Source organism: Hoplias malabaricus, chromosome 12, assembly GCF_029633855.1.
Source record: "Hoplias malabaricus isolate fHopMal1 chromosome 12, fHopMal1.hap1, whole genome shotgun sequence".
Lineage (NCBI taxonomy): Eukaryota > Metazoa > Chordata > Actinopteri > Characiformes > Erythrinidae > Hoplias > Hoplias malabaricus.
In genome coordinates, this window is record NC_089811.1 from 14,552,895 (window position 1) to 14,575,171 (window position 22,277).

Here is a 22,277-nt window from a genome sequence, read left to right on the forward strand (position 1 = left end):
TTAGATGTGACAGTAGGTATCTGATGAATAAGCTTTAATTTGCTATAGCAATTTACCTTGTACTGGCAGTTGGGGGCAGTGTGGAGCTGTAAGAGGGCACTTGATGTGTTGTCACTCCGAGCTGTATGAAGCATGCCTGATATCTCTGTGACAGAGGGAATGCTGAGAATGGTACAAAATGTGAATTAGACTGTAAAGTAAAAGGTACAGAGAGACCTTTCGACAGCACATAGAAAATACATAAAATATTAGAGCATCTGTACAGTACCTTGCAGTGACAAAGGAATCTTCTCGAAACCATGGCACCTTCATTCTATAAACGTTGGGCAATCTGTCTATAGCCCAACAGCATAAAAAAAAAAAATGTATTAGCATTTATTTCAGCACAAACAAACCACAGGCAACTGTAATGCAATTATTCTGATCTAAACCAAATTTTAGTTTACCTTTATTGGCCTTGCACTGGCTCATTACAGTGATCCGAAAAGCTTGATAAACCTAGAGTTTGCACAAAATTTGAAAGACAAGTATCTCAAAATAATGTTATTTCAATATGCAGCAAAGACCTGCAAAATATTATTCATTTTACTGAGGATGAAAATGCTGCACAATTCCAAAGGTTGCCATGAGCTGAAGAATTTAGGATGAATAAACTGATACTTAAAATAAGAGGGGGCATTACCTGGTGAAAGTGTTGTAGCTGTAATATATGGAGCAGCCCAGATGAGTTGATCGTGACATCACTTGCTGTCAAACCTGCAAAAAGGAACACCAAACCCCATGATTATTCTATACTCCTTTCATAAAGATTGCTAATCCCAACGTCTCTTTACTTTTGTTTAATTGTGCTCTGACAAATTATTTTGGGGAAATTTCAAGTTTTGTGATATGTAAACAATCATAAAGCATCACTGATGAGACACAAAACACTGTTTAAAAGCTTTCACTTATTTAAATAAATGGGATCTTTTCATATTTTTCCCTCTAATCTGGGGGGAATTCACTCATTCTTGTGGACAAAGTTATGGAATCACCTTGTAATCTTCATTTAAATAAAAGAAAATAATAATAAATAAATAAATAAATAATAATAATTAAAAGCCAGACTAATCACAACTGCAAAACTGAGCTGTCAAATGTAACAATGGAATGGATGTATATAAAAAAACCTTCAAAATAATTATTTTCCTTTTTTAATATGTGAAAGACTTTGGGAGGGGATGGCAATATTACCCAAGGTAATTACCTAATAGAGTGAAAATTTTGACATTTTCCTTATTACAAGGAAATTAGGTATTGTGATAATTAAGTCATTATTCAGGATTATTTTGGATTAAAGAAACACTGGGTAAAATTTGTGTTTTTGTTCAAGGGCTTCCTCAAGTATAATTAATTTTTTCAACGCTGTACTGAAATCAAAAGGGGAGGGGGAGAGACAGAGGTGATTTGCTACCGTCATCCATAAGTTACAGAGCACAGTTTCTACAGTACTCAGTCCAGAGTTGCAATAATAGATGCTCTATTCTCCCTATAACAGGTCAGTGGATCACCCCAATCATTTCAAAGCTGTAATTCTAGAAGTTTGAGGCCATGATGTTTTATGCTGACATTATTTGGTTATTGAACTACTTAAATATAGTAGAGAACTGTAATTATAAATTTGTTACTAAGTTAAAAAAAAAAAAAAAAACTGGGTTAATATCCTCAGAAAAGCTGGGTGAATAAGTGTGGTGATTCAATACTTTTTGCCGGGGTAAATATGTTAACCCGAGTAAGAGACATGCTAACTACTTAGATCGCTAGTTACATCTACCATGCTGGCTCTAAATTACTAGCGTCAATTGTAATTTAGCTTCTTTTAAGACAAGTGCTAACAGCAGAAAATACTGAATGTATAACTCCAATTCCAATGAAGTTGGATCATTGTGTAAAACATAATAGAATGCAATGATTTGCAAATCAACCTATAGAGTAGAATACACTACAAAGACAAGATATTTAATGTTCAGACGATAAACTTTATTTTTTGCAAATATTCACTCATTTTGAATTTGAGGCCTGCAACACTTTCCAAAAGAGTTGGGACAGGGGCATGTTTACCACCTTTCCTTTTAACAACACTCAATAAGTGTTTGGGAACTGAGGACACCAATTGTTGAAGCTTTGTAGGTGGAATTCTTTCCCATTCTTGCTTGATGTACAACTTCAGTTGCTCAGAAGTCTGGGGCCTCTTTCATATTTTGAGCTTCATAATACGCCACAAATTTTCAAATGGGAGAGAGGTCTGGACTAAAGGTGGGCCATTCTAGTACTCGCACTCTTACTATGAAGCCATACTGTATTAACATGTGCAGAATGTGACTTGGCATCATCTTGCTAACATAAGCAGGGACGTCCCTGAAAAAGATGTTGCTTGGATGGCAACATATGTTGCTCCAAAACCTGTATGTGCCTTTCAGCATTAATGGTGCCTTCAAAGATGTTGGTTTTCGGTCTTATCGCTTACTTGCAGAGAATTTTCCAGATTCTCTGAATCTTTTGATGATATGATGGACTGTAGATGAAGAAATCCCTATATTCCTTGTAACTGTACGTTGAGAAACGTAATGAACTGTCGGATTATTTGCTTACATAGTTGTTCACAAAGTGATGAACCCCAAAGTGATGAACGAAATACTTGCTTGTGACTGACTGAGCCCTTTGGGAATGCTCCCTTTATACCCAATCGCGTTTCCAATTAACCTGTGGAATGTGTCAAACAGATGTTTTTGAGCATTCCTCATCTTTCCCAGTCTTTTGTTACCCCTGCCCCAAATATTTTGGAACATGTTGCAGGCCTCCCCAATTCAAATTGTTATTCAAAATTGTATAACAATATTCAATATTGTTATTATATATACCACAGCCATTAATGACAATTATATTGCATTGCATAACTAGAGGGTGAAAGTTCAAGAACTTTTGTAAATTTGGCTTGTCACGTATTGCTAGCATTTTTGCAAAATTAGTTTATATGCTGCTTAATAACTATGACTTTATATTAACAGAACAATCCAATTGTCCACCTTACGCAAGTGACCTCGTCACTCTAATGGTCACATTAAAAAGGAATACCACCTTAAAAGCCTGCCGTTATATTTTAAATTCATATAAATTTCAAATAAAGAGAGGGATATTGAAGGAGGGATTAAATGGGAAGGATGAGTGCGAGAGGTCCAATTTTCAATGTGATGGGTCTTGGTGTGCCTGGATCTGACCATCTGAAATCTCATGGCTGTAGCTTCAAAATTGACCGAGTAAGAGCAGGTTGGCCAATGCCAATTTTGGCAAATGCATTCCTATGGGAAAAATTCTCACTTTGGAAGCTCGTATTCCAAAATCCATAAGTTGGACTGCTCCAAAAAGCACAAGCACCCGAGTTGGTATAGGATCTATGAATGTGTGAAGTTGTGTGGCTGTAGCATGAAAACCCTAGGAGTAGCAGCATTTTACAAATAGAATAAGAATAAAAAAAAAATAAGAATTCGAAGAACAGTAATTTGGCTTTTGACCAAATTAATTAGCGAAATGTACATTTTCTGGACAAACACTCACCAAAAGAAAGAACATGGGGCACAGGCACTGGGATGGTCAGGCTTGTCTCTCTTTGCCACTCACATTCCACTATAAACTGGGGGAAAGATGACAAAACAGTGGCATCATAGACTTATTACAAAAACATTGGAATTTCAACAGAAAATTTTATAAAGGTGGGGCTCAATCTACTAAGCAAAAAGTGAAAAGAAACGTGTTTTCAGGTCTTACTTGCTATCAGTTGTTAGAAGATAGGAAAACGTTCCTCAATCTTTACTGTCATTTGTAAATTTGCCTCAAATTAACAAGAAAATGTCAAAACTGAGCATGTACCTGTCTTGCGCTGGGGTTTGACGCATCTACAACCAAATGAGAAATGGTCGACAGCTCATCCAATTTGACGGTCAAAACCTAGAGGGAAAAAAAAATTGAAATACATAACACAAACAAATCTTTGCTTAAAATGGTCCCTACTCAATATTTCCATTACTTATTATATATTGCAGTTGTTTTTACAACTGTGGCCATGACCCCTAGGTGGGCCTCCATCTGCATGATCAGAAAGAAAATATAAGGTACAATTTCACATTAGAAATGAAATGGATTGCGCACACGGTGTGCTTTGCTGTGATGTTCTGGCAAATTAGAGTTTAAAATCAGGCATCTTAAAAAGACATTTTTAAGTGTACAGTCGTTGGTCATGAGACTTTACTAGTATATTTATTTATGGAGGTGGGCGGTTGCAAGACAAACTGTTTAAGAACAACTGAATTCAGGACAGTAGTGAATAATTTCAGACATTAACTTATTGCAGTGCATTGTGGGATTATTATTTACACATACAATAATAAATAAATCGATAAGATAATGATAGCTGTAGCCAACACTCAGAAGAGAAAATCTAAAAATATAATTCTTGGCATCTTGAATCTATGACATGAGCCATTACTTAATTTTTTATTCTTTCCTGATTCAGTTAATCTTATACTGAGGCCTTTTTTTTTTTTTTTGACCATTTTTAAAATTGGAGTTCATCTGGCTGGTCAAAGATTTTCTACTTGGTGAGCTTCAAATATTCTGTGGGTGCTGTTTAAATTAAATTGTTTTCATTTGTAAAATGTATTTAAAATAAATAAAAATAATTTAACTAATTAATAAATTAACTTAAAAAAACCTAGTCCTGTGCACATTTATGTGTGATCTTTACCTTGTAAGCAGGATGAAGTTCTGTTCTCATTGACAAATCTACTTCTTGTACACTAAGAAAAAGACAAAATGACCAAATAAGGAAAAAAGGTAAAGAGTATATATATAAAAAAAAACCTAGTGCTAAAAAAAGTACATATACAAATTACAAAAAATACAAAAATAATTGCACCCCCCCAAAAAAAAAAAAATAAATAAAAAAATAATCTATGTAGAGCAAGGGGCAGAGGTCATCTGCATTAGCTCTGATTCCTAATTTAGCCATTTTATGGATGCAGGTTTTACTTTTGTTTTCCATTACTTTCCTTTTTCCTTCCTCTTTTTGTTTCCTTTCCTGCATTACCTTTCCTCATAGTTTTAGATTTTACATTAGTCTTGCTGTAATAAGTCATCCTACATGATAGACATACACCCAAGTTTATGTTCCTTTAGCAATTTCTTAGCAACTAATTCTTATTTTTTGTGGTTCTGAAGGCTCTGTAAAATTATAAAATAAGTGTTGTGCTTGAATACAATTGCTTTTCTATACCTTACCTTTGAATCTGAAAAAGCGTAGGGTAAATACTCACCACATGGATCCATTCAACTGTCTACATCCGAAGAGCCAGCTGGACGTTTCCTGTAGGACAGGGCAAAAATGCAAAGTGTGGAGATGTATTTGCAAAGATTACACATGAATACATGTTCTGATGTTGTAATAAACAACCCAAGTATTTAGCAGGTAATATCAAGTACGGTCACTGGAAATTAAGCATTCGAATAAGGGATGTTTGTGAACACTGCATGCCCGGCATTTCTTTGGTTATCAAAAATATTAACAGGAATTTTCTCCCATTCTCGTCTGCAGTAACATCTGTAAAACTGATAAATATTTTAGACAACTGCAGAAATATATTTCTGGATATAATGGCATTCAGACAGTGGTGAGAGACAGATCTAATTAACCAACAAGATCTAATTCACCAACACTACTCCAACACATCCCTAAATGTATTAGAGCCCCATCACTTCAGTGAATGTAGTACCACTGGTCCACTGACTAAGCCTTGTGGGCTTTATAGCCCTCTAGCCACACTTAGCACAACTCGTGCTGTACTGCTTCCACAGTAGGTATGAACCAGCCTGTTCTGTTCTATGGTGATCATACAAGGTCTGAATGCACTACTAAATATTTATGGTTTCATCTTAAAAGCTACCTGAAATGTAGTAACTGTACTCATTCCATTCAATGATAAATTAAAATTAAATGCTTAATGTTCAGCAAAATCTATTTATTAAATAAAACAAATTACTTCTAACAATACTAAGGATATGTCCGTTTTATTTTAGTGTACTGTTGTAATCCTACTATAATAACCATAGTTATACTCTGTATATACTATAACGATACTGTTCTACTCATCCTACTATGTCTGTAACAGTAATATTACAGTAATACAATGCGCATGTGATGCATACCATAGTGTTAAGCTAATTAGCATTTTTCCCCCACTTTGTTACCCCCGTTAAGTTACAGAAGTGCATATATGCTGGAAACAAAGGCGATAAACATTATAAAGTTTTGATTATCACTGACTCCCTTGTGTAACTGTGCTCAATTATTTAATTATGCTTATGAATCATGATGCCATATTGTTATTATTTATATTATAATGGAAGATTTCCTGGCAAGAATTGTGGGCGATGGAGGAAAGTTAAGTTTTTGCTGGAAGCAAATTATGACGTCCTTCCAACACCGCAAAATATTGGACAGTGGGTAGGTGAAGACCCTAGTTGTGGATTATGTACAGGGGTTTGTGCATGAGGGGGAATGTTTGAGAATGTGTGCAGGCTACAAATGTTGATAGATCGGGTGAAGCGCGAGATTGGAAATTGCTGGTGGACGTAGAAAAAAAGCTGCAGGTCCCTGCAGTGCATTGTGTTGACCCCTGTTGAGGCCAGACATTGTGCTCTACTTATAGTACAGATAGTTTATTCCATAGAGTTAACCATAGATGAAGTATTCAAAAGGAAGAAGCTGAAGTACGCAGACATAGTAGCTGAGGTGAGGGAAGGCGGGTGGCAGGCACATGTAAGACGTGTGAAGATGGGGTGTTAGGGGATTTGTAGCCAAGTTTGCCACATCCCTGCTTGTGCAGTTCAGCTGTGAAGATATAAGAAACAGCTGAATGGTCTAGTCAGTGGTTGTGGATAAGGAGAGTACAGATTACCTGGGGAAATGCACTATAGAGGTGCTGTTGTGGTTGTTGGTGAAGTAGCACGTAAAGTTGACATGAAACTGGTGGTACCGAGCATGCATTAATGGTGCCAGTCTGGCTAGGTACAGCCTTAGTCACCAGGGAAGCCAGTGTGGATTTATTGATAGTGTGGTTGACAGTGTGGTTGTTGATAGTAAATGGTAAGGTAGGACTGTAAACCTGGTCTGGAGCGGGGTGGGTCTAGGACGCCAGACTTCACTGTTGAGCCTTCTGGGAGGTGTTGTGGGCTTAATTCAGCGAAACACCAATGAGAGTTGCCACCTACCTGATGACCCCTGTGAAGAGCTAGTGATTCAGTGGCTGGTTTGGGTACTCATGAGGTGGCTCAATGAGTAATCATAGTTGTTAAGGATAGCCGGTTGCTAATCGGATCATAAACAGCCACACCAACCCTAGTGGTTAAATGCTAGAACACACACACACACACGCACGCACGCACGCACACCTAGTTTAGCGGACCGCCATTAGCCATAGTGCTTTTTCTGGCATTTCAAAAACAGTAAAGCTCAAACTACATACCCTTGTCATTGGAATGTCTGGAGAAGCTTCATATCTGATATTCTTCATATCAATGTCTTTGTTTACAATAATAATAAACTATAAAAATAGTTTCTTGTCAGTTGCTGACAGTGTGTTTATGATCATGGAAAGCCTGTTCTGTTCATACCAAGACACAAAACTGAAGCACCATGTTGAGATGACCTTAAAACAACTCGTTTACCAAAAAAAACAAGATAACACTTGTTAACAATATTTCTAAAACCAAGCACTCCTACAGGTGCTGGTCATAATTAGAATATCATGAAAATGTTTATTTCAGTAATTCCATTCAAAACGTGAAACTTGTATATTATACTCATTCATTACACACAGCAGTGTGTAACACCTGAGCAGTGCCACAGACTGACTCCATGCCATGCGGCTTTGCTGCAGTAATTCAGGCAAAAAGGAGCCCCAACTTAGTATTAAGTGCTGTACATGCTCATACTTTTCAGTTGGCCAGCATTTCTTAAATTTATTTTTTTGCATTGGTCTTAAGTAATTTTCTGAGATACTGAATTTGTGTTTTTCTTCAGTTGTCAGTCATAATCATCAAATTAAAAGAAATAAACACCTGAAATATATCAGTCTGTGTGTAATGAATGAGTATAATATACAAGTTTCACTTTTTGAATGGAATTACTGAAATAAACATTTTCATGATATTCTAATTTCATTACCAGCACCTGTATATTGATAAAGGAACAGGGTATTGCTGGGAACTAGTTATTTATTACTGACTTACATTTCTATAAGGGTCTGACTGATAAAAATGGTGCTGTCACTTTTGTACAGCCCTGTTTATTGAGTAACACCTTGCCCTGGTGTTTTGGCTTTACACAAAATCTCTGGATTATTAAAAGTTAAACAAAAAGCTGTGCAGATGTAATTTACTCATCAGAAAGTCAGTAATGGTGAGATGTAATTGTGTAATTGTAACTGTGTCGTTATGACTTTCTTTAGCTTAACCATACGGTAGAAAACAAAAGGCTGGGTCACCGAAACATTCGCCAAACAAAGAAGAGACTATGATAAATATTACCTCAGCATATTTCTGTTTGAGCTGCTCACCAAGGTGAATGGTGGACATACAGAGCTGAAGCGGCATGAGTGTGTAACAATTCAGTTCTCAACACACTGACATTTGAACACGCATTTTTTTTAGGGGCCAAAAGGATACTTGTTCAGGGAAAAAGACCTCTGGTCACTGCTGAACAGTTCCAAATTTAATTCATGACCTGGAATGTGAAATATGGCTGAACTAACAACAGACGATGTAGTGGCACCACCTTAAGTTCTCTCTGTGAAATACAGCTGAAGTAACAGTTCCTACTCGCATTTCAATTAAGAGTCAGTAAGGGTAAATGCCTCTTCTAGACTGGCCTGGCAAAAAATAAAAAAAATAAAATAAAAAGCCACAATATTTTACAATCATTGTCCATTTCATCAGTTCCACTTACCATATAGGTGTATGGTTCTAATTGTGGTTCTACAATTACAGCCTGTAGTCTATAACCTAAAACCACCAGACAAGAGGATAACTAAAACCGCGCTGCAACAAACAAGCTATTGTCTGACTTCACTTCTGCAAGGTAAACCAACAAAGCACGAGTGCGTCAACTTACTGGCCACTTACTATAGTCTGTGGCTGCAGAACTACAAAATGGTAAGTGGAAATTATACAATAGACAATGAGTGTATAATTTTAGAATTTGTATTTTTTTGTTCAACCAGTGTTTTTGCATGTTTATCTTTATCTGCCCTGATGTCAATTCTGAAAAATACTCCTGAAGAACCTTTCAGAAGATATAATTACAACAATATTTAATAAAAAAAATAATGGTGTTCTCACCATGTTGCTGTTGCGGCAGTAGAAATGTGTGTAGGCCTTCCTCCGACTGGAGAGTGCAAAAAGAAAATATTTAACTCTAGCTTCCTGCAAAGTAATGGTTGAGAGAAATTAATTGAATGCATGTGTGTGCAGCTCTGCAAATATGGACATTAACCACTTCAATACACCCATCGTGTAGCAGAGGAAACTGATATTACAGCAGCTTACCTTGGGGGAACTGTAGAACACGCGGAGCGTGTTCACCTCACTCCAAGCTTCAGGAGGACCTAGACATAGCGAGAGGGGTGTGAAATTTAAACACACACTATTATTCAGTGTGTATACATCTATACCACTTTAGGTACATTATATCCAATAGTGGCAGATTGGTGGTCTACCAAGTCTACAATGGGTGTTAGAAATTCTATTTGTTGCAGCACTAAACAAAACGCATCACAACTTTATTCTGTCCACAGAACTATTATGAATATAAACATTACTGCAACAATTAATGAGTGAATATTTCAGAACTGCAAAGACGTCCTAGGTTGCAGTATGTCCTTCAACACACACCTGTGAAGCTGACGAGAGTGTTAGGCTGGCTGCCAGGGAGACGCACTGGGTGACGGACAAAATGGTGGTTCAGCACAGACATTCTCTCACCAACATCATCTGTGAACTAGGGAATTACACAGATCAATATACAATATTCAAGTGGACACTGATTCAAACGGAACAAACAAATCAGAAACCTACCTGCCCAGTTTCAGCTTCAATGAGGTCAAAAAAAGCACGGACAGTGGCCAGAACCAACTCCTTACACCTTCAATAAGATAAGAGGAAAAAAAAAATAAGACTCAAAATTATGTTTTGCTTCTTCAGAAGACTCAATGCTGTGGAAACTAAAGAGAGGGGTTTACCACACGATGGACAGGTGATCCGTGGATACCCATGTCCGGGGAACTGCAGTAACCTACAAAAGCACAGGAGCAAAAATAAATCTACAATCTGGATCAGATCTAACATTTTCATATAGAACAATCTGTTTTGGTGGTTCCTGGGTTTCAAGATTAGAGCACAAATTGTGTCAGGGGATGAAACACAAAAATGGAGATACAAAAGGTTTGTTTTTGACAGCAACAACATTTATATATAGTCTAAGTTTCATGACTAAAACCTTGATTAAATAACATCTAAACTTTTTATTAAGCTTTAATAAAAAAAATTATCAATAATTCCAATTTAACAAATTATAGATCTTTTAAAGCTTTTATTTTCTGGAAATAATCTTAAGTGATCAAATAAATTTTCAGAAATCCAGATCTTGAATCTCCAAGATGTCAGTTTATTAAAACATACAGTTAGAAACTAAGGGTTGGACAATATGGCCAAAATATACGTAATATATTTCTTAATTTTGGTAGATGTTACATAATTTCATAATTGATATAAACACTATAAAATCCACTGAATAACTTCAAAAGAACAGACAAGAAAAGTGACATCACAATCAAACTTATTGGCCTTGTCATTATAATTTTAAAATTGAGTGCACTGAACTGGCAACAGTGCTCTCTATTGTATGTCAGGCAGGGACAGATGTTTTAAATAATGAATATTGGGGAAAAAAAAAATTATATATATATATATAAACATTTTATTGCAATATATAGTGATACTGAATTATTGTTCAGCCCTATTTCAAACTAGCATTAACTACAGAGGTGGAAATAATGAATTACTATTTACTCCCGTTACTGTAATTGAAATAATAATAATAAAAAAAAAGTAATTTGTACACCGGAAGCAAAAATCACAAGAGATATCTGTCACCAGTGCACCCAGCTGAGTGCAAAACCCTGGTGAATTCTGAGTTACTTCGAAAAGACAATGAACCCATGGACATATTTAAGGGACCACTTTGCCTCCAAGTGCAAGAAAGGCAACATCATTATAATAGTGTAAGTGGTGTTTGCCAAGAGAATTAACAGCTTATAAAAACCCAACATCAAACCTGCACATGTAGAGCATGTACAGGTAGGTTAAATAATAGTTGTACTATTGCATTGGTATTTACAAATATTTTTTCCTATTTTAGTAAGAGGTTCAAATTAGCAAAAAATTACATCAGTGTGTGTTGGTTGGTAATCCTAAACTGTTTCTCTTATTTATCTCGCATACTTTGATATTCTGTGTGTATTAACATATTTCTGAACTTTTTTGCACATTTCACTATTTGCGGTATTATAGCCCTGTATTTAAAACCACCTGGCTGCTATGACAACTTTATTCGTTTTATGAATCCCTTGAGGGAAATTAAATCTAGCTAGCAACCTGCTGGTAACGTGTAAATAAATTTATATATACCTCAAATTATAATATCAAAAGAAGTTAATTTATTTTAGTAATTCATATCAAAGTGGCTGGCACAGTAGCCAAGCATGTAGTGTCACAGTCACACAGCTCAAGGATCCTGAGGTTGTGGGTTTCGGTCCCATTCCAGGTGACTTTGAGGAAATTGGTGTGTTCTCCCCGTGTCTGCGTGAGTTTCTTCTCGGTGCTCCGGTTTCCTCCCAATCCAAAAACACACATTGGTAGGTGGATAAGCGACAGAAAAGTGTCTGTAGTTGTGAGTGAATGTGTTGCCCTGTGAAGGACTGGTGCCCCATTAAGAGTGTGTTCCTGCCTTGCGCCCAGGTAGGCTGCGGACCCACCGCAACCCTGAACTAGATAAGCAGTTAGAAAATAAATTAATTAATTTGAAATGTTACTCATTATATATTCATTACAAACAGGGATTTATTTCAAGCTTTTATTTCTTTAAAATGTTGATGATTATGGCTTACAGCCACTGAAAATTCAAAAGTCATTTCAGACTTTTCCTAAGCCTTTAAAAAGGTCCCTTACTCTGGTTCAGTAGGCTACACGATCATGGGGAAGACTGCTGACTTCACAGACCAGAAGGCAGTCATTGACACCCTCCTGCTGTATCCAAGCATATTGGAAAGTTGAGTGGAAGGAAGTAGTGTGGTAGAAAAAGGTGCACAAGCAACAGGGATAACCGCAGCTTTGAAGGAATTGTCAAGAAAAGGCCATTCAAAAATTTGGGGTACACTCAAGGAGTGGACTGCTGCTGGAGTCGGTGCTTCAAGAGTCAAATTCGTCTTACTTATTGTCAAGAGAAAGAGGAGGGACACCAGACCCAACAAAGCAGACGAGCTGAAGGCCACTATCAAAGCAACCTGGGCTTTCATAATAACACCTCTTTGTCAAAATTTTCCCTTCAGTGGAACTAAGGGGCCTAGGCCTATTCCCACAAAATGTAATCAAATGTAACCAATCTTTACAGTTGGCACAATGCAGTCAGGCAGGTAGCATTAACCAAACCCTGTCCCATCTACCAGATTGCCAGAGAGAGAAGCTTGATTCCTCATTCTACACAGCATATATATCTACTGTTTTAAATTCCAGTGGCAGCATAATTGGTGATGTAAAGCTGACATGCCACGGCCTAGCCATGGAAACCTATTTGAAAATGCTCAGCCATGGAAACCCAGAGCATTAGCAAATTTTTTCCTAATCTGTGCCATCCTGTGCCCGCTTGCATATAAAAAAGTTAGACGAATATTAAAGGAGAGAATACATTTCACAAAACTGACTTGTTGCAGCAGTGGCTACCTATTACAGTATCATACTCAAATTCAGTGAGTACTTTAGAATGACTCATTCTTTCACATATGTGTAAAGGCAGAATGAAAGGCTAGGTGCTTGATGTTATGCCAGGCATACACTGATTTTAGATTGAGGTCACAGCCAACTGGATTTCAGGTTCAGTCTGAATTTTAACTATATCAGCTGACATTTGACATGCAGTGTGAGAAGGGTAACGATCTCCAATTAACTGCCAAATTGATCTCAGATTGACCATGTCCAAAATTTTGGTTGCTTGTCTCAGTATGAGCAGTCTTGCGAGCTGATTCCTCAAAGTGATGACCTGTTTTCCAAACATCTTTGCAGATTTACTCCATATGTCAGGGGTGTCAACAAACAATGGTACAAAGCAATGCGTTGTGTGGGCCAAGTACTTGGATTCTAGTAGTGGAGCTTTGGCAGCAGCATTCCTACTTATATGACCTGTCATCAACCTGCTACCATGACACCCTCCTAAAATCACAGTGTACTGTGCCGAAAAGAGTGTATGCAGACAGAGTTTCCCAAGCTGTAATGTGCAGGGTATTCACCCACACTGCATTAGATTAGTCCATTCGTACAGTTTGAGGATGGCAGGCGTGATCCGTATACGACAAATGTGCAGTGTAACCTGTCACCAACGCCCATGACTTTCAAAATTGCAGTGTATGCCTGGCTTTATATGTATGCAGCAAAGGGACAGAGTGAAACACCTGAATTCAATTATTAGGACAGTGGTTACCAAAACCTTTTTGAGAGTGTCCCCTTTTGGTAAATCTCCATTGGTTTGTTTAATCTCCGTTAATGGCCTTGCTGCACCTATCATTTTGGGAACCAGCGGTTTAGGTGTACCAAGTATGTACTTGGGTCCATAAAGTTTATAACAGTTTTGTGTAACTGAGCATTCTAGCTTTGAAATATAACCCAAAACAATATAAATATTTGAATTCAATTTAAAAAAAAAAAAAAAAAAAATTGAATAGAGCAGAGCACTGTCACTAACAGGTAGTGCTTTGTCAACATAAAAGCTTTGAACGAAGCCTAACACTACAGCAACCTACTTACAACGAAGCATGTCAAAGCTACAGTTCATTTTGTCAGCATTACACCTTAAATTTAAACACCACAAAGCTTGAGTTTATTCGTGTACACTCTATGCCCTTAGTACCATTGTGTATGCATAAGTTAGCAAATGACCCAGCGAGTGGAGCTATGTTGAGAGCCGCAGTGCAGCCTTAATTTAATTTATAGGGCTGGCCCCAAGTTAATTTTGTCAGCTTTGTGCCTGAAATTTGAGCACCTCTGCTCAAACTGGTTAAATTGTGTATACTCTGTGTCCTTAGTTAGCAAAGCTAGTTTGCAGATTAATGAGCATATGCAGTGAGCGAAGTTGCTGTGAGCCACAGCACAGCCTGGAAAGAGGGATATTAAAAGCAAGGCTCGCAAGCAGATTTTGTTCATGACAAAATGAAGCCCTAAATATGGTATTCAGGACAGCCCTACTAACCAGCTAATTTTTCAGTTATAATCAAAAATCCTACAGTATGCAGATTTTGGTTGTATATTTTTCTGAAATATGCACAAATATCCACCTTAATATTATGTATGCATATAAACCAAAGCATAGTTTTTTTTCCTCACCACGACAGAAAATTTGTTGAGGTCATCCACAGGGCAGGACAAGGCAGTGAGGCCCGAGCGCACCTGATAGTCACGGTATCCACCTCCCACAGAAAGGACTGTCACGTTACGCAGGTCTTCTGCACCTCCAGACCAGCGCTTCTTGACAGACGAGTAAAATTCTACAGCAGGGAAACCAAGAACCATTTCTTTTACAACTGTATAAACAATTATTTTGATATAACAAAGTATATTTACTGAAAAAACCCTGTATGAATACTGCACTGAGTGAGGTTTGATACCTATCCAGCAGAAGCACACCCAGTTTTACATGTTTAAGCAGCTGGTCAAAGTCTTTTAACAACTGATTAGTTATTTTAGCTGTGCTCCTGCTAGCTTTAAGTAAAAGCTTCAGGCCCCATAGGCCTTTTCCAGATAAGACTGACAGGTCCAACTGCAGCTAATCTACTGTTTTGTGTTAGCCCTCTTCCACTCCTTAATCAAATGTCAGTTTCAAAAGTTTAGTCTTATTGAGCTTGAGGAAAATGAGTGCAGCCTTATATCTTTATGAGCAAATGCAGACTCATATTTAAACAGTAAGTACACACCTTTATTCATTACCAGTTAAATGTTATTGTCTTGTAAAATTAAATGTAACAGTCTTCTTCAAAATTACTGTCAAATACATTTTCATAGTGCCATAACTTTGAACTATGCTATAGATGCTGATGATATATGTCTCCATACCAGACTTCAATGACATAAAGAGAATATGAGTAGGGGGACAGAGACTGTTTCCCTGATTTCTATAGTTATGTTGTTCTTACATTGGAGGATGAAATTCCGGGAATTTGCTAGACTATTTAGGTTGAGCCCCACAGTTGGGTTCCCACCAGCCTGCAGTTCCTCTTCAACCTCCTGCACTCTGCAGCGCACCTCCCCACTTCAGTGTTCAAGTGGCACACTTAGTGGAACACTAAGTACAGTTTTCCTTTAAGATTAAACATTTATTTCTAGGACTGTATGTTGTGTACATAAGAACATTTCCAAACTGTTACATATTAAATCTGCTGCAGTTTCAGACAGAGATGCACCAACTTACTTTTTGATTATTGTATCTGCCCAAAAAACTATCACCATGGATCAGCCAATACCAATAATTTTATCTTTTTGTAATTAAAGTAAATTCACATTGGATTGAAGCAAATGTAAAATTATCATAGGACAAGCCTTTTTCTTCAGCATTTGTTCATTTCCGTACTTAATTTTATCCTTTAAATTAGGTGTAGTAGGCGTGGGCGATGTGGCAAAAATACACTCTTTTTGCAGGATCACGATCCTTTTACATGCTGGTTTTTAACATCTTAACACTCCAGGTTTTTTTTTTCTTTTCAATTTCCACCTGAAATTACATATACAAATCTTGAGGCAGTGAACAAACTAGAGGCAATTTTATGAAGTAATATTACTGAAAACCCTTCAGAATTTTTAAAAAGATATTGAAATGGATCTTTAGTGGTCAAAATAAGATCAAAACTACAAAACATTTCAATCACTTTTCTAAACTTATTTTGGATTGTGGGATGGATGTTAAAATTGTAGTGTGGAGGGTACGGATGAAGAAATGTGGGTTCACTCAGCAAGGAGTAGGCAGGACTCAAAATAACTCTTTCCGTGAGAATTTATTCAAACGAAGCACACGTGATGACGTCACAATAAGAGAGGTATCCGAAGAGAAATGAAAAGAAAATAAAAAGAGCACGTTGGAACTAAACAGACAAAGTTTGTCCATACTGCAGTTCCCTCTACTTTTACCTGCCTACTGCAGCCAAACCCCCCTCCTTTTAGGAACTTAGCCCCACCCCTCTCTTAATTGGACTAACCCAACTCTAGCAAAGGGGTAAGAAAGTTGCTCCCAGGAAGATATTTATTCCCTTCAATATGACCATTAACAGACATCCCCCGCACATCACATTCCAGCTTCACTGGTAAATGTTTATCTATGTACATAGTTTAATAGTTTTACTCATTTGCTTTTTCCCTTTCACAGGTTCCTGAATCCAGCTCTTCCCTCCCCCTCTCTATACCTCACCGTGGGCCCTTCGGCTAGCACAAAGAGAGACAGGAAATTCGCTGCCATTCCCCTAGGACAGGAACTGAAACAAGGTAAGCAATAATAACAATATACATTCCTTAATGTATATTCCAGACTTGGTGATGGGTCCAATTCACTGACCTCATCACATGGATTCTTGAAGATTCCCAAGGAAGAGAGGGGAGAGAAAAAAAAAAAAAAAAAACACCACACACCTGTATTACCAAAGCTTAATGGCAAAGTTTTACATTTAACCTTCATTGACTAATCTAATGCACCTCACCATTTTAACAGGAAAAACGTTCTGACTCACCTAGATTTATTCTAAAATAGTCGTTTCTAACCTAGTACTCTTCCCCTTTAAAGCCAGACGCCTTGGAAGGAGGGAGCTTTACCTGATTGGCTGCAGAGTGAGGCCGCCTCCCTCACGCCCCTCCTGTGTTTAAATAGTCTCAGTAGGGAAAGGGAAGATGGTGAAAGAGATCTAAAACTTTAAAAATGTATTGTTTTGATTTTTGTTTATTTTAATTGCAGTTCCCCTATAAAACCGTCTGTGTCGTCTCTTGTGGTGTGCGTCTGTTAGGCGCCGAAGCATGGTAGCTCTGCCCCCCTCCTTCTTTAAGCATCGCCTCTGATTGATCTACAGACTTGATGGACATGTCGTTAAAAGCTGAGAGCCCAAGCTACACGGCCAGAGCAGAGATCTACATACATTTTTTATATTATTTTGTGTGTATATATTTATTTATTTTTTATACTTTATTTTAAACGTTTGTTTTTTTTTTTTGTTTTTTTTTTGCAAGTACTCTTTACACAAAGATGAGGATTACTAACGAGTGCATCGCCAGAAAGACTAAAATTTGGTCTTGTTTTGAAGGGTACTACTTATATAAGTGCTGGTATACTTTGTGTGTGTTTGTGGGCTCTTCAGGCTTCGTGGTGCCACAGTTTATGTTTTTTTTTTGTGAGTAAGCAATCTCATGTATGGAATAACGGACTTTTGGTTTTAATTCAGTAGTCATACATTTTACGAGTAGTGACTTACATTATCGGTGTCCTGAGAGTCTGCCCGTTCGACTGTGTAATATGTACACAGCACGTAAACAACTTAACTCTGGTAAAGTTGGTTTCATATTTGCTTATTCAGATTTCTTTCTTCAGCAGCTCTCAAATGGTACATGCAAATGAGTTAATACTTGCAAAGTATTGTTTTGGGGATCCAAGGCAAGCAGCTACAACTTTTGAAAGCCACAATATAAATTGTTTTCATTTTATTATGTGAAAATCAGCACTTGTGTGTCAGAGTTGTTTTATAATTATTGTTCTGAAGAGAGGGGAAAATATTTAACTGTAAAATAAATAAAAACAAACATTGCATTATGTGGCATTCCTAACAAAGTTGCTGAGCCCAATATACATTATTTAAAAATTATTAGTTTTCTCTATATTACAAAGAGAAACTAATAATAATAATAATAGAAAAAAAGTAAATTTAACTATTACTGGTCTGTGGTGATAGATATTTTGTTAAAATTTCCAATAGCTTTTGAACTTTTGATGATATTGTTTCAGAACAAGTTGTATTTGATTAAGTTCAACCCACATGACATAGTACACCTCTTATGTTGGTTAATTTAACCATTACTGGTCCATGGTGATAGATCCAACAACAACGCTAGAAAAAAAAAGTTTATTTAAATAAGTACATCATATACAACAAACTAAAACTTTCAGCTTTGTATTTTTGACTTTCACTTAATAGTGGCAGTAATTTTTTTTTTTATAATTTCAATAGCTTTTAAGTAATTCAGCACTACAAAACTAGTTTAATACAATCAAGCTTATCCTCTACAACAAACTTCATCTTGAAATGTGGGCTATTTTTACTTTCACAACCTTGTGGTAGTCATTTTTGTTTAATTATTTCAATGGCTTTTAAACAATGCATTATAAGACTACAAAATACACAAATATAAGTTGTATTAAACCAAGTACATTCTGTACAACAAGCTACAACTCTCAAATTGGCATTTTAAACTTTGTCCTAATTGTGGTGGTCAGAAATTGTATTCATAGGTAGCTTTGAATAGTCAAGTTTATTGACCATGTAGTGGTGATTTTGAGAAATACTTTTCCAGAGGGAAGAATTTATGATTACAGTGGTAGTGGTACCACCACCCTGAAATGGATTAAGCAGCAAAGAAAATGTGATGGCGCAGCATAATTAATTCATTCATGCCTGTAAGCGCTTATCCAGTTCAGGGTCACGGTGGGTCTGGAGCCTACCTGGGTGCAAGGCAGGAAAACACCCTGGAGGGGGTGCCAGTCCTTCACATGCGCTCACACACACACCTATGGACACCTGAGTCACCAGTCCACCTACCAACATGTTTTTTGGACTGTGGGAGAAAACCGAAGCACATGGAGGAAACCCATTTAGACACAGGGAAAACACACCAAATTCCTCACAGACACCCGGAGCGGGATCGAAACCCCCAACCTCCAGGTCCCTGGAGCTGTGTGACAGCGACAAAACCTGCTGCGCCACCATGATGCCTATTATCAAAATAAGAACATAAATTTTGTATGTACTCACATTTTAAGAATACTAAATCAAGGAGCAGTACTTGTCGATTTACTATTTTAAAAATGTGCATACATACATATCTAGGTTTAATAATTCCCTGTCAAACTACTTGTGCATCATAACCGTAGTAATCACAATTTCTGACCACCACAATTAGAAAAGAGTTTAAAACGCCAATTTGAGAGTTGTAGCTTGTTGTACAGAATGTACTTGGTTTAAGACAACTTATTTTGTAGTCTTATAATGACTTGTTTCAAAGCCATTGAAATTATCAGACAAAAACTGACCACCACAGTTAAGTGAAAGTTAAAAATACAAATCTATAAGTTGTAGATTGTTCTATAGGAGGCACTTATACAAATAAAAATTGTTTTGTATTTGTATAATGGATTGTTCACATGCTACAGAATTAGACAAAAAAATGACTACAACAATGTAGTGCAAGTTAAAATAGCCCACGTTTGAGATGTAGTTTGCTGTAGAGAGGAAGCTTGATTATATGGAACTACTTTTGTAGTGCTGTGTTGGATTACCTAAAAGCTATTGAAACTATTAAACAAAAAATGACTGCTACTAAGGGAAAATCAAAAATACAAATTTGAGAGTTGTAGTTTGTCGTATAGGATGTACTTATTTAAATAAACTTATTTTCTAGTGCTGCGGTTGGATTGCTTAAAAGCTATTGACATTTTAATAGAAAACCCATCACCATAGGCTAGTAATGGTTAAATTGATCAATATTAGGAGGTGTAGTATGTCGTGTGTTGTACTTGATCAAATACAACTTGTTTTGCAGTGATATTGCCAAAGGTTTAAAACCTATTGAAATTTACTTTCAAAACCTCATTACCATGGGCCAGCATGATTAAATTTATCAATATAAGAGGTATAATATGTCATGTGGGTTACACTTGATAAAATACATCTTGTTTAGAAACAATATCAAAAGGTTCCAAAGCTACTGAAATATCTATCACCACAGGCCAGTAATCATATCATTCACGATCTGATATCGTTATATTGCACACCCCTAAGGAGTAGTTCATTTATACTTTTATCAAAAGATTTACTTCTGGTTCTGTATGAATGGTTTCTAAATGGGTGCAAATTAGTGCAGCGCCGGGTTTGTTTTGGAGAATGAGGGAGAGCGGCATAAAGCGGCTCTGAGAGAACTTGTTTGAGCAAGTGTTTGTAACTGTTTATCATTGTGTTTCAGTAATAAATTCAGACACTGAATGGCTCTATATTAATTTTTGTGTGTTTTGTGCAGAAGGGTTTGTGCACTACTGTGTTTGAGTGCATCTTTCACATTTAAGTGTACATTATCAGACCAAGCATCAAAAGGTATGTAATCTATTAATCATAGCAATATGTTTTCATGTATCATATTAATTAATAAAAGGATACAGAACCTTTCTTAGGACAATTAGCTTCACCTGACCAATTTATAAAAGTTGTTTTTCAGAATCAGTTTTTTTGGGGGGGAAGATTTGAATGCATGCAGCCACTAGAACATCAGTGAAGTCAAGTTCTGATACTGAAAGGTAAGTTCCGAATAACAAATGCCATTCCAACTCATCACAGAAGTGTTTCAGTACTACTGAGAATGAAGCCCAATGCTGGAAGCTTTACACCCTGCTAGCTGACAGCATTTCATTTCAATTTGTGCTCGTCTATCGAGACTATTCAAGCTGTGTGCAAAACTGAACACACTTGTCTACAATGGGTGCAACATAGAGTTGGATTCACTCAAACTAAGGGGTGACCGCAAACATTTGGACATACAATGCGTCTTGCTAATATACTGAACTTGTAGAAAAGGGAGATTTCCTACCCAGTATATATGGATCAAGAGAGATGACAGGAGCTATGTGAGGTGATGCCTGGGTGATGATGAGTCTGACCAGATGAGGGTTGAAGCGGGGCAGCGTAAACAGAGCTCGAGCCACTACGCCACCCATAGAGTGGCCCACCAGTACCACACTACTGGGAGGGTCTGGGCGGTTCTGTCAAAATGCAAGAGTGGAACAGTGTTCACTTAACAGTGTAAATCCATAATGTCTATTAGAGGATAAAGCAGTTTGCCAAGTTTGAGTATGCTGTGTCCTACTTCATATAAAAGTGTTACTAATATGTTAGAATTTACAATCGAAAACAACAATATTTTACCCAAATATAATCATTGTTACATGGGGACTGCACTAATATAGAATATGTACAAACATGTGTCATCTTCCGTTTTTACTCATGTAATTACACATGTACATTAAACCTTATTAATACTAGATAATATATAAAACTTAATTTTGTACACAGTTTTTAACTGCACACTACTGCATTACAAAATGCATTCCTTCTGTTATAATATTTGAATTCTATTTTTGGCATCAAGCTAGTAGTGATGTACATTGTAACTAGGCTAAATATTGATAGCATTTCTAGTTTAAACACACATGTAAAACATGAATGAAACATTTGACAGTGTTGACAATATTCGTACAGTGAATATTCCAACTTGGTGCCTTACTTTGAGCCGGTTCACATAATTGTGAAAGTAACATGTCAATATGACTGGCGATTCATTCAGGACAGTAGAATCTGAAAAATGCTGAAATTATTACAGTGTATCTGAGTGTATACAGTGGTGTGCTGACCTTGTAAAGGCGCAGGATGACCCTGATGCTCTCATGAAGAAAGTGGGTCTGCCGGAGTAAACTTCCACCATACAGAGCCACCAACTCCTCATTGAAGTCAATAGTGAAGACATTCATATGGATCCCACTCTCAAAATTCTCAGCTTTCCTCAATGCCACAGAACCCAGAGAACGAGCTGGAGGACAAGAAATACAAAGGAAAGCTCTCAGTTTAATCTGAGTC

The 22,277-nt window shown here is 37.0% G+C and overlaps 1 protein-coding gene across 1 annotated transcript in view; it reads right to left on the reverse strand.

Moving 5' to 3' along the window:
* pgap1 (post-GPI attachment to proteins inositol deacylase 1) overlaps positions 1-22,277 on the reverse strand; it is a 34,117-nt gene that overhangs the window by 9,484 nt on the left and 2,356 nt on the right. The window contains exons 3-18 of the mRNA XM_066686955.1: positions 22,055-22,230; positions 21,235-21,406; positions 14,740-14,900; positions 10,329-10,381; positions 10,165-10,231; positions 9,982-10,087; positions 9,637-9,695; positions 9,430-9,513; positions 5,349-5,398; positions 4,781-4,832; positions 3,907-3,984; positions 3,595-3,670; positions 683-756; positions 447-498; positions 269-335; positions 57-162 (exon numbers count right to left, since the gene is read on the reverse strand). Coding sequence (XP_066543052.1) covers positions 57-162; positions 269-335; positions 447-498; positions 683-756; positions 3,595-3,670; positions 3,907-3,984; positions 4,781-4,832; positions 5,349-5,398; positions 9,430-9,513; positions 9,637-9,695; positions 9,982-10,087; positions 10,165-10,231; positions 10,329-10,381; positions 14,740-14,900; positions 21,235-21,406; positions 22,055-22,230 — 1,433 coding nt within the window. The remainder of the gene's footprint in view (positions 1-56; positions 163-268; positions 336-446; positions 499-682; positions 757-3,594; positions 3,671-3,906; positions 3,985-4,780; positions 4,833-5,348; positions 5,399-9,429; positions 9,514-9,636; positions 9,696-9,981; positions 10,088-10,164; positions 10,232-10,328; positions 10,382-14,739; positions 14,901-21,234; positions 21,407-22,054; positions 22,231-22,277) is intronic.